The 12,880-nt window shown below is 40.8% G+C and overlaps 1 protein-coding gene across 1 annotated transcript in view; it reads right to left on the minus strand.

The window, feature by feature from the left end:
• Positions 1-12,880, minus strand: part of cdh23 (cadherin-related 23) — a 165,622-nt gene that overhangs the window by 137,474 nt on the left and 15,268 nt on the right. Inside the window, exon 4 of the mRNA XM_029449357.1 lies at positions 11,823-11,897. Coding sequence (XP_029305217.1) covers positions 11,823-11,897 — 75 coding nt within the window. The remainder of the gene's footprint in view (positions 1-11,822; positions 11,898-12,880) is intronic.

Here is a 12,880-nt window from a genome sequence, read left to right on the forward strand (position 1 = left end):
AAGCGGATGGCGTGTGTGTGTGTGTGTGTGTGTGTGTGTGTGTGTGTGTGTGTGTGTGTGTTTGCCACAGCGCCGCATAAACCTGATGTCCGGCTTCCACCAGTACAGCTTTTATTTTCATCCCATAACACGCCACACTTGTTTTATGGATTATAAATGAACTCATTATCTGAAGCGCTCATTAGCTTCAGGTCCTAATTAGCCAAAATTAATATTGTTTCCTGACAAAGGTATTGGCACTGGAAAATTGGCAATTGACCTCCTTGGTCAATCTGGAGAGAGGGACAGAGTGACATGGGGAAGCATAAAAAACAGGGGAGGTGAAAAGGAGAGCTGGGCAATGACAGATGCTCTGGTTGATCAGTTTCTCTCTCCCTCCCTCTTTTGCACTGTCCTGCACAAACTCTCTCTCCACCCACCAAAAAGCAGCTCCTTAAGCAGACAACATGCTGAATTCTCATCAATATCATCACTATACCATGACATGTTTGGGTTAGAAATGAATGGTCTGGGCACAATACAAGCAACTCGGTATTTTGCATGTTAATCGTGTGAGTTTGTGAGTTTGTGTGGACGTGGACGCAAGAATCTGTGGAAAATGAGTAGCTAGAAAAACCCCAGTATCTCATATGCACAATGGCCAACAGCAGAAAAGCCTGGGATTTGTTAACAACTGGAACTTCTCACTGGAGACAAACTACCGCACAGAGAAACAAATAGGAGAGACAAAGAGACAAAGAACAAGAATGTATGCAAATCAGAGAATGAGAGAAAGGCAAAACACAGACAAGCCTGTCTTTTAACATAAAGAAGAAGATCTGCGCTTCTAAGGAGGCCTGTTAAATGTCACAAACCTTCCCAGCTGTGAGATAAGAAAGAAGAGTTCAATTATACTGCACTCTCTCCATTCCACTAGTGTGCAAAACCGCACTCATATGAATGTACACTCAACACATACGTGCCTTCTCATCCTGTCACTGTTCCAAACAGCTCACATGCACAGATGTAGAAGAATGACACTTCGGTACATTAGCAAGTAAGTGCAAATACCAAATTGACGACATATGAATCCGTGCTCAGAAGGCTTCAGTTTCTTCACCTCGCAGTGAACGCCGGCATACCGAAAGCGTAATAACAGCGTAAGCAGGGTGTGAGAGAGAAAGTAAATAAGTGAGTGGGATCATTCTGCACCAGTGGAGAAGACCAAGAGATCCTACACGCCAGTAAACAAAAGCAAACAGATTTGAGCCAGAGACTGGTTTGTAAATGGGGGACAAAGAGTGCAGGCACCCCACTTGTCAATTAATCCTATCTGGCACCAGCATGCTGGCCTTTATGAGAACAAATGTCAGCTTTCAAGACAAGGGCGATATAACCTTTCCTCATAGAATGCACACCAGCCTCAGACGACCAACGATGACATTACCCTCCACACGTCTAATAAGCTGATCCAGCATGGCATCCGAATGATCATTTTTAAAATGTGCTGTTCTGGAACTGATCATGCTCTGTGGTAACTAAAACTACAATCAGTTGCTTGCACTTGCTAAAGCAAAGGAAAAGAAGAATATATTTAGCTAGTGTGGCCACTGGTCTTACACATATCAGAAGTTGGGTTAAATGTGAAGCTGCAATTAATGGCAACAACAGAGGGTGTAAATATGGTGATTAAAGGGCTCTAAACTCAGGTTCATTCTCTCAGAAGGAAGTCCTTTTCCAAGTAATAATCAGAAAATTATGCAAATTATTCAAATCATCTTTAGTGTGTGGTCTTTGAGACCTGTAACCTTCTAATTTTCTAAAACAATTAAGAGCTGTCCATGACATTCCGTTCTCTCTTATTTCCGTCTTTCTTATTGGAAACTTGATCTTTCTTTGTCTGGATAAAAACACCTGACCTGTGTAGCATAAACATAAATAATATATTTCCGCTCGAGTCAGGACACTAACTGCCACATGTGTGTTCAAAGGGGCACAGAGAAACAACAACAGATACATTCACACACACACATGCGAGCAACACACACATATGCACTCCCCGTCCTCACTCCTACAGCTTCCTTGCAATAGAGCAGGGAGAGGTAGTCGCTGATGTGAAACATCAATTTCCAGGTTAGCTGCTCTGCGTGGCTCAGGCAGGTATCAGCCGTGACCCACCTGGGCCAGATAAGCAGCTGCAAGAAGCTGATCTGCCACCCAGCAATGCACCTCTTAGCACTGGAGAATGGAGTAACACACACACACACACACACACACACACACACACACACACACACACACACACATTAGTAAACAAATATTAAAACCTGAAACAATGAATTCAATGTGAGGAAAGAACGGAAAAACAGCAGTAAAAAAAAATCTGCCTTGAAATGAGGGGGGAAAATATACATCCCAGCATAAACACACACATACAGAATGCATTAGCACTGCTCAGGTAGAGGGTTCGCCCTCGTGATACTTTAATCATTCAACTTGCTGGGACTACTGGGATTAAGCTGGGTATAAACCCGAGGCGTTCCAGTAAGGAGTCCTGCACACAAATACACATACAAATGTGTAAACAAACTGAACTCTGTGACGACGCTGATAATTTGTGGTAATGCAAAAAAGATAACTAGAATCACCATCACAAATATTGTGGTGTTCTCTTTGATGATTCAGCATGCTGTCTGTCTGTCTGTCTGTCTGTCTGTCTCTCTCTCTCTCTCTCTCTCACAGACACATTTAATTTGAGTCTAACCTTAGCTTGGAGCCTAAAAGAGTGTTGTACCAGATGTGTACCAGTGTGTGTGAGCGTCTTCTGGTCAGGTGATCTGTCCACTGCCACCATCACGGTGACGTCTGTCAACTCAGTGCTGGGCGCCTCGGCAGCGCTGCTCAACCTGGTGTCGCGCCGCGTTCATACAGACAATTTCAATTTACTTTTACAACCAAGAGAAATATCACACACACAGCCTGAGGCTATTCAACAAGCTTCCCCCCATGTTTCTCTCCATCTCTTCTCACTCTCCATGACACAGGAAACTTTAACAGAATACGCCACAACACAGACACAGTCGCATGTTTTATAAAAGGAGAAGAAATACTTAATGAGTCGTACATAAGATGTTGAACCATGCGGCTTAAACTGGAGACTACACTGAACACCGAAACAAACACCTCCTCCAGGTGTGTGTATAATATATGCACCCAAAAATGACTGCTATAAACACTAAACTGACTGCATAAGTCTGTCAAATGTCAAGGTCAGGGTTGGTTGTGGCCTCCTTTTTTTTGTCTGTAATTCAATACTGAAGAGACACGTCAGGGGACAGGTAAGAAGTGTCCGTTAGCCTAACCTGAGCCAGATCTCTGTCACAGCCGGCACCTGAGGTGCTGAAAGGACAGCATGCAGACAAACTGTCTGGGGAAACTTGAGACTGATTGTAGTAAATATAGAACGTATTGTATACTGTGCAACATTTCAGATTTGCGTGATTTGAATGACTACCACAAGATAAAAAATACAGACTTTTTGAGTAAAACATAAATGGTGGGGATCACGTGTAGACATGACACACAGGAGTCTGGAGTGTATTTCTGAATAGAAGTTTATAATGTTTGAATACGTTGAAATGAACTGAGGAATCATTTAAAAAATGCTCAAGAAACACTTATATGGATTACCTATAAGTTTCAAAAGTGAATGTATCTAACAGCATCAGACAGACATGACCTAAATAATAATAATAATCATTATTATATCTTTATTTATATAGCACTTACCAAAACAAAGTTACAAAGTGCTTCCCTTAGCAATCAAAGAACACATATAACATAACATAGAAACACAAATAAAAAGCAATAAAGGAATAAAAGTCCTAATTGAATCAAATAAATATAAAAATGGCAGAACCCATAAACAGATAGAAACTAGAATCAGATGAAATTAGGAATAAAAGTATGTTTTAAACTCAGATTTAAAAGAAGCACCTGATTTAGCCTGCCATATTTCCTCTGGCAGGGTGTTCCAGAGCCTCGGGGCTCTTATTTCAAAAGATCTGTCTCCCTAATCTGAGTGTTGCTTCATGGAAGTATTATTGCAAAGACAAAGGACGAGGGCTTCAGGTTTTACTGCGACACACATGCAGGAAGTGTTCAGATTCAGCGGAGAGAGAATCTAACATCTGGTCGAGGACTGTACTTCAGCAACATTTTGACCTAAGCGTAGGTTTTATGTTACTTTATTGTACTTTTAACTCTACTACATTTATTTGACATATATCGTTTGTACCTACTTTCCAGATTGAAATGTTACAAAACATTATCTAAATATAATGCAAATACAAATATGATGCATTGTCATTGATTGATTTTCTGCTTATACATCCGTCATTTTACTTAAGTACCATTTTTTAATGTACAATTTAAGCTATCAAGAGTATTTTTGCAGTTGTTTTGCAACTTTTATTTTAGTAAGAATCTACAAGGTTCCAAAACTTGTTGAGTTAAACTAAAACTAATTTGGTATTAACTAATGTTGGTATGAAAGTACATTTGAACATCTATTTTTCATTAAATCAGTCTTACATAAGTTAACTGGTTAGTAGACGGGCTTATTGGTGTTTGGATGAATGTTTGCTCTTGCACGCCCCTCAGGAATAATGGCATGAATATATTAAGCTGGCCAATATTAAAACAAAATGTATTTTGCCGTGTGTGCTATACTCTCCACCACGTACAGTGAACCCAGTCACGGGCCTCTCTAGTGCTGCTATCCAAATGTGTCCCTTAAAATGTTTGGGCATGCCATTGCTAACAGCAGGAATGTTACCTTGCACCATGTAAAATGACCAATCCAAGTCATTAAGTCTCTGCATTATATGTACATGTTTTATTTCCCCTGAGGCAAGTAAACTACATACATATGACACTGGAATAAATCAAATGCCAATCCAGTTGTTGTGAAAGTCAATTACCAAAAAATATTAAATGTTTTCCTGTTAGCAGTTGTACGCCTTTGACTTGTTTTGCCTCTTTGCTTAGAAAATTATTGAAACATGTGAAGCCGTATATGAATAAACTCCCAGAATTGTATACAATTTAAGACATAATATGTGACAAAATAAACCTTTTCTGCAGTGCAGGCAGAAAAGCAAGACTGAAAGTCAGACAGCTTGAAAAGAAAAAACGAGATCCGGGAAAAGTGGGGGAAATTAAAATTATGCATGAGTATGAGCAGCTTAGCATTTGTGGAAACTCAGAAGCAATGTTGCAATGAGAGGCCAGAGTGTTTGCATGAGCCATAATAACACTAACACATCACGTGCTGGGTAAGTGCAGACAATATAGCGCGGCACAGCGCCATGATGGATGGTGTGTTTGCAGACACCACTGAACCGTGGACCCCATTATTTCCTGGGGGAGGAAGGGGGAGCAAGGCACCACGGGGAGAGATAAGGGATGATTGACTAAACCAAAACAGAGGTCCCTCATGGATGGCAGTGTGCTGGCTATATTGGAAAGCCATTGTGGGAGTCAATGCAACAGCTCAATGACAGCAGAGAGCTGTCACGGGAAGTAAGAAGATCAAGTGTATCCCCTTCTTAAAGTGAGGTAGGGAGGACGCTTCACGTGGAGAGAAAAACTTCCAGTCATTAAGAATATCTCCCCAACATGTTGGGGACTCATCTCCCGCTGAGATCAGGTGGTTCAAACCTCAACTGGGAGGAATACTTCACTTCTGCAGCTGGTAGATAGGATTTATAAAACTAAGACACACAGAGACACGGTCACTCTCTCTCTCATCCATGCAGCGCATCCGCCAACTCAAACTCATAAACAGTGACAGATACCACAGCAGTTGCCAGAGATGCAGGAAGGACACACACATCGCATTCCAATTTGGCTAAATGAGGGCTGAAAGCCGGAGCATCAACAGACCTCTGCGCTGGCCTGCTCGCAGTCAGACAGCATATCTAGAGCACGTATCCTAAGAGACAGCCCTGGATAGCAGCCAACATCCCCAAAACACTGAATCAACTCTCAGAGGAACTGCCCCCTCCTTCTTCTCCTGACAATTTCCTGATTAACCTTTCATTTTAAGCACTGTCCATCTTTCTTTATTTCTCGTTTTTATGCTTCTGTTTCTTGGATGTCTTCGAGTCTTCTGTGAAACAATCTGTAATGTGTTTTTTTCACTGATGTAGAAATGCTAATAGTCTCTGAAAAGATACATACATATTATGTTCCTTTCTTCATGCCTAAATGCCAAGGAGAATGTATCTTTCAAACAACCTTCAATAAAAGATAGCGATTTGCACACTAATCAAACATGTATCCTTCGTCCACACCACAGTCGCATATTTAGTCAAAGGATGACTTAAGAATGTGGTGATTCATGTCATAACATCATCAAGAGAAGGTCTGTGAAATACAAGAGAGGAATATCTGTGCTGCTTTGGAGCTAATTCTGCTTATAGATGTTAGATAGAGCTTCTAAATCAGGAAGGTCCAATCAAGATCAAGGAGCATTCTCACTCCAACAGAATCAATACAAAGCTAGCAATGGCTATAAATACTGCTTTGTTTATGAGTGCAGCTAACACAGTCAATATACTGAATCAGAAGGCTGCTAAAGAGAGAAGGAGAGAGTGTGTACGGAGGAGGGAGTGTTGACAAGCCATAGTTAATGTAGAGTGAGCTCAGCGGCTGACAGTGGGGAATTGGCTGGGGAGAGAGTACACAGACATTATCAACACGTTTAGGGGAAGGCTTTAATAAGTTCTTCCTCGGGGCTACTTCCTTCTCCTTAATTATTATTGAATTAGGAATGCCACGGAGCTAATTAAAAGTACAAGGTATTTACTGTGGCAGAATGGGAGGGAGCAGAGGAGAGCAAGTGAAAGAGAAATGGAGAGCGAAGAAGTTCAGACAGAAGGTGAATATTCTAATTGTTTTAACTGCATCCGTATACCGGTACATAAAGCTAAGATTCTGCATGTTTGATGCACTGGACTAAAACATTAAAAATGGATTAAAAACATTACTGAAGAGCCCTGCCTCTGGAGCTTTCCTGCTGGAGTTAAAAGAAAAAGGAAAATATATAAATCAAGCAAATATTCTGTGAAAAAAAGGGTCCCTTTGGGCTTAAATAAGAACATGTGTACTGCCTCCTCATGCTGAAAGTGGTAGGTGTGCTGCTTTGGATGTCTAATGTGTCCACTGTGTAATGTAGGGGAAATAGAAAAGGACTTTCATTTTATTTTTTTTAGATTGGAAATGTCATGTTCTTTTATTGAATGACAAAGGATACAAGTGTGCTGATGGATATCAACGACTCACTATGACTGAAACGGTGGTTTGAATTATTTGAAGGTCTCTTTTTCAAACAACTGATGTACAATAACTTATCCCGTATAAATGAACACGTGTTTTAATAATGTTAGCCTAAGGCAAACTTAAAAATGTAATCAGGGGCCTTATGCTCGATTGGCACAAACTACAAGACAAACACAAACCATCCCAGCGGAGTGTAGAAGTTTCTTATTTTGAGCAAATGTTGTGTTCTTTCCACAAGTTAATTACTCAGTAGAGGGCTTAATCTGCCGAATCAGGGCAAAGTGGATTAGGAGATGAGAGTGTTTAATCAAAGTGTTCTCTCCGTCTAATTACACATCCCATTTCCTGACACAACACACAGTGTTATCTGCCACTGCATTTAAACATCAGCTCCTCTGTTTAGCTGCCCCCCTCCCCAAGAGTGAGTGATCTCACCGCCTAGATGTGACAGAAATGCATCACACATTAACACGTGCATACACACTCACACATGCATGTACATGCAGAGAATGAACACCGTGAAATATTTGTCTTGAAATAAATAATCTGAGCATCATTCATACCAGTGGGGACTAAAGATTCCTCTTGGGTTCAGTCTCTTGCCTGGATCAAACTGTGTATGAAAGACGATGCAAACGGCCCTGGACTCAGTTGTAAATGAAGGTATACATGTCGGAGGTGTGAGTTCACACAGAGTGAGGGGCCATCTCCCATGGTGTTACACGTGCCTCGACAGCACACATCTGTGCGGCATCATTCAAAACACCTTGTGCCGGTTCCTGAATCAAGCCCCTTGCTGGTGAGAGGGGGAGAGGAGCGGCGGTAGTCTTAGATCAAATATCCATGGTGTCTGGGTATGTTCCCTCATCTCTCTGATAAATAATCATGCGCTCCTGCCTGCCTTACGGAGCCCAAGCTACTGGCTCAGAGGCCATGAGCTCAAAGGGGAACTACGCCCATATTCAAAAATTCATACATGTTATTCCTATGGTCTAAGACAGTCCAGAAATATTAGTTAACATGAATAACTCTCGACCAAAAAGTAGAGTGCTTCAACTCAAATGTGTGATGGCATCAAGTATAAAGTCTGGAAATGCTTTCATAGACAATTCATTGGGAAAGATGGTACACCCAGAAGAATGGTCCTATTGTGCATGTGTCAGTCAATTGCTTCTTACACACACTGGCTCTTGGTGTCACCTCACACAACCTGCTCACATGAACCCTGTGTCGTTACATCATCACCGAGACTAAGCCCAACAACCTCCATGGTAACTGAATGCAACCAATCAGAGAGGATGTGGAGACCTGATCACTAGGCTCAAGTCATGCCGTTTGGCAAGTGCTCATTTATGTTCATCAAATTTGTGGTAGCATAATGACTTAATGAAGTATAGAGGAATGTATGAAGTTTTTGAATATGATTAAACTGACTCCATTGTGCCCTGAAAGCACAAATTCTTTATTCTTTGCACAATCTTTGCACTGAACCTTGAGATGAGGAAATATGTATTTTCAATCTACCCTTTATTCAAATCAAGGGTAAGAGCGATGTCAGCATTGAGATTGCTGCCGGGCTACTCTATTAAGCCAGTGTGCTGGATGATAAGTAATCTTGAAGTTTTTGTGAGGAAAAATGTTGGTGTTTGTGGTGGAAAGGATATTAAACTATTCTCCATCATGTCACCCCCTTTACTCACATAACACAAACACAAACCTTGTGGCTTGTGTGTGTGTCTGTGTGTTCATGTGTTTATGAATTGGAGGGCCTCCTAGACGAGGACATCTGCTGAGCTAATAAACAATAATTTTGACAAATTGTAACTGTCCGATCCCTCAGCCCGCCCACATAATCACACCACTGATGAAGCCATCAAAGGCCGAGCCAGGGACATGACTGACAGCTCTCCGGGCCAATGAAAGACATTGTTGGACCGAAGCCTAGTTGCCTGAGGAGAGGACACAATGATTCACAGCCAGAGGGCAACATGGACAGAGTGGTTAGGGAAATTAGCAACGCCACCCATCAACACACCCATGCCCTTCACTGGTTAGAACACAAGCAGACTGGATGAAGAGATGGCCTTCTAATGTACTAATTGTTATGTGTTTGCTGTGAAGCACTTTGGGCTGCAATTCTTGTATGAAAGGTGCTATACAAATAAAGCTTATTATTATTATTATTATTATTATTATTATTATTATTATTATTATTATTATTCAGCCAGAAACCGCTTAGTACCGTTGGACAAAGATGCCAAACCAGGCAACTATGATGGCAGTGGTGTCATGATGATGAGGATTTACTGCAGGCTCAGTGGGGATACTGTAACCTCTCCTGGCTGCAGTACCAAACGCACAACTAAGATGATGATGATGGAGATGATGCTAAAGGTGATGGTGACTGGGAAAGTGTTGATAATGGAGGCTTGGTGGTGTGTTTGACCTGTCATGACCCTGAGAAAAAAATGTGAAAAATAAAAACATAATAGGTTGTCTGCGCCTGAGACAAGCAAGTCTGAGGATGTAGACACGTATAAACTCCATGACTCACACTAGTAGTGCTGACAGACTGGCAGAGTGTAAAGGTCATGTGATAAAAAAGAAGGAAAAAGAAGAAGAAAAAAATCAATCCAATATAAAGGATTTTAATTCCAAGCCACTGACAACCTCAGAGATGATGAAAAGCCAGACATCTTCAAATTGCCCTGTCAATCACTGCAACCAACAAAAATGACAAAAATAAATAAATACGAGGAAATAATAGATCCTGGAGGAATCTATCTCAACCGTGTTCATACCGTCACCCCGACAGCAGTGGGACAAAACATGTAAGCAAACTCATAAAAAACATGGGAGATAGACGGAATCTGAGTTTCAGGCTTCCGGTGGAATCGCAATGCATGCTGGGGTGGCAAGCCTAGAAAAGTGAGCACCAACTCTACAAGGGCCACCATATTGGATTTCTTCTCTACGTGTTTACATTGTATTTAGCTTATTCTTCAAGCTTGTTGTAAACAAACCTACTACTCTACAATGAGTTCTAAACTCCTTTCTTATGATGAGGTTCAGATGTGGAAAGTCGAAGCTTTGAAAGAATTTTACCGCACGCGGAATTTAAAGGTTTCAGGAACAAAACTGGAGCTTATTGCCAGGGTGTTTGCTGCATCAGAGACGGGCATTGAGGAGCAACCAACAGCTAACGAAAGACTTTCAATCACAGAAAAAGAAAAGACTAAGCTTTTGGTTATGCCGAGTGGCATTTCAGTGCCTGATCCCTTGACATTGCAGGATGGCTGGGTCAATGAAACGAATACAAAGAAGGCAAAGCATTTAGACGGTTTGACTCCAGCTGGTTGAAACAAATATCTTTCAATCCTCTCGCAGATTTTGAGTATTACTTTTTGAAAGGAAAATGTACTCATTCAATGAAAGTTTCCCATAGGCCACATTCGGCATGGATCTGCGCAGTTAAGAAAACTGGCGATATCATAAGTGCTTATTGCAGTTGTGTTGCAGGGTAAGCTATTATAAATATATACCTAACTTGTGTTTGTTAATTATTATAAAACTCAATATATAGAAAGTACATTTGTCAATATATAAATCAAGTAGATAGACTACATACCCCAGGTCGAGTTCAGGATCAGGGAATTCATTTGTTGGTTTTCCTTGCATGAAATTCTCACTGCAAATCCGTAAAGATTTCTTGGGCTTCCAAGACTTCCCATTGTAATCCTGTCTCTTTACAGCGTTGGTCCATGCTAGCCTTCTATCATTGTTCTTTAGTGCTGTTGGAAATGGAAATAGTTCGAACGGGGGCTTGCAGTCGCAATTTTGGCAATCGTGAAGCTCACAATGAGATTCTGCCCATTTATTTATCTTTCTCCCACTGTTTGAACATCCTTTCACCACACAATGTCGGTGTCCAAATCCCATAACTAGAAGAGCGATGATTACACACTAAAAACTAGCTAAATACAATGTAAATACGCTTGAAGAATAAGCTAAATACAATGTAAACAAGTAGAGAAGAAATCCAATATGGCGGCCCTTGTATAATTGGTGCTCACTTGCACCACACCAGCTTGCATTGCGATTCCACTATATCAAATCTGGACAAGCTCTTCCATACAGACATCAACACCAGGACATGAAATATCCAAAGCTTCCCAGGTTTATTTTGTGCCAGCTGTGTATTTATCGAGAATTCACTCAGAAGAACGGCTATGTTCCTTCTCATCACACAGACAAACACACCACACATAGAAAACACATACGCGTCCTGATAGAGAACATCCATTGTCATAACTGTCGGTGTCTTTTATGTTATCTCTCTTTGCTTGTTGTTTTTTGCTTTCGCAGTTTATATTCAAGACAGACCATGTCCGTGCAGTAAACAAGTTGACAAAGCAATCCGCAAAGACAGCTTTACTTTACTTTCTTTAGAGAAGGTAAATACAGCGAATACAACATGCTTGCACTCCACCGACACTCACCGACGGGCGTATCTTCATAGATGAGTAGGTAGGTTGAGAAGAAGTAGTTCAGGAAGCGTGGTGGCTGGTTGGAGCCTGTGATAAAGAGAAAAGAGAAAAGGGAGAATGGTAATTATAATTACGTCCCAAAACCAAATATTGAGATTAGTGTTTTGAATACGTTATGAAAGTGAAACTTAGATTTTGATGTAAATAATCTACATTATGAAGATTTACATTGATTTAAAGTATAGCCTGATAGCTTACTAACTACTTACTACCAGCCTGAAAGCTTTGACAAATGTTGGTCTTGCTTTTTCACATTCCTAGCAGCAGCAACAGCGGTTTATTTGATATGATACAGTAGAGCTGTGTACTTGAGCAAAATTTGTCAAGTGATCTTTAATAAGTATAGGTGCAAAAATTCTACTGCAATGAGCACTTAAACTGAAAAGTGCACTGATGCTGATGCCAGTGCAGACAACCTCGTTTGATTGCTAATATCATGTTTCACACTGCTTCCCAAAGAAAGCATGGCCCCTCCCTCCACGGGGAAGCTGGGGCAAATGTATGCAGTGTCAGAAAGAGTGTGACATCTGGGGACCTGCACTGCCATGTTGAAGAAACCATAGATGATTTTGTAAAAAAAACAAAAAAAAACATGTTTGGAAGGTTTCAAAAGGTGATTGATTTTAATAATGACTGTTCAAAATGAGAAATTCCCATTGTATATATGCATTTGTCTGTTTCTATGTCAGAGATTCCTCTGCAGCACATCAATCACTCAACAAAGGGACAGACACAGTGACCTTGAACTACAAACCTAACAACCCCCCCGTGCAGGTATAGTCTGGTCAAATTCAGCTCTGGAACACTAAGCATCTTACACACTGCATCTGATTTTTAAATTAAATCACAGGTAAACACTTTCAAAAAGCACTTAGCAGCCAATATAAAACTGTAAGCAGAGAACATCAATAACACACAGAGCATTACACTGTTGTCAGTTTTGGTCTTTATTTCAATGCTTAAACTTGAATAAAAATGTTTACATGGTCTGTCTGTACTGTCATTCATAC

This window comes from Cottoperca gobio, chromosome 15 (assembly GCF_900634415.1).
Source record: "Cottoperca gobio chromosome 15, fCotGob3.1, whole genome shotgun sequence".
Lineage (NCBI taxonomy): Eukaryota > Metazoa > Chordata > Actinopteri > Perciformes > Bovichtidae > Cottoperca > Cottoperca gobio.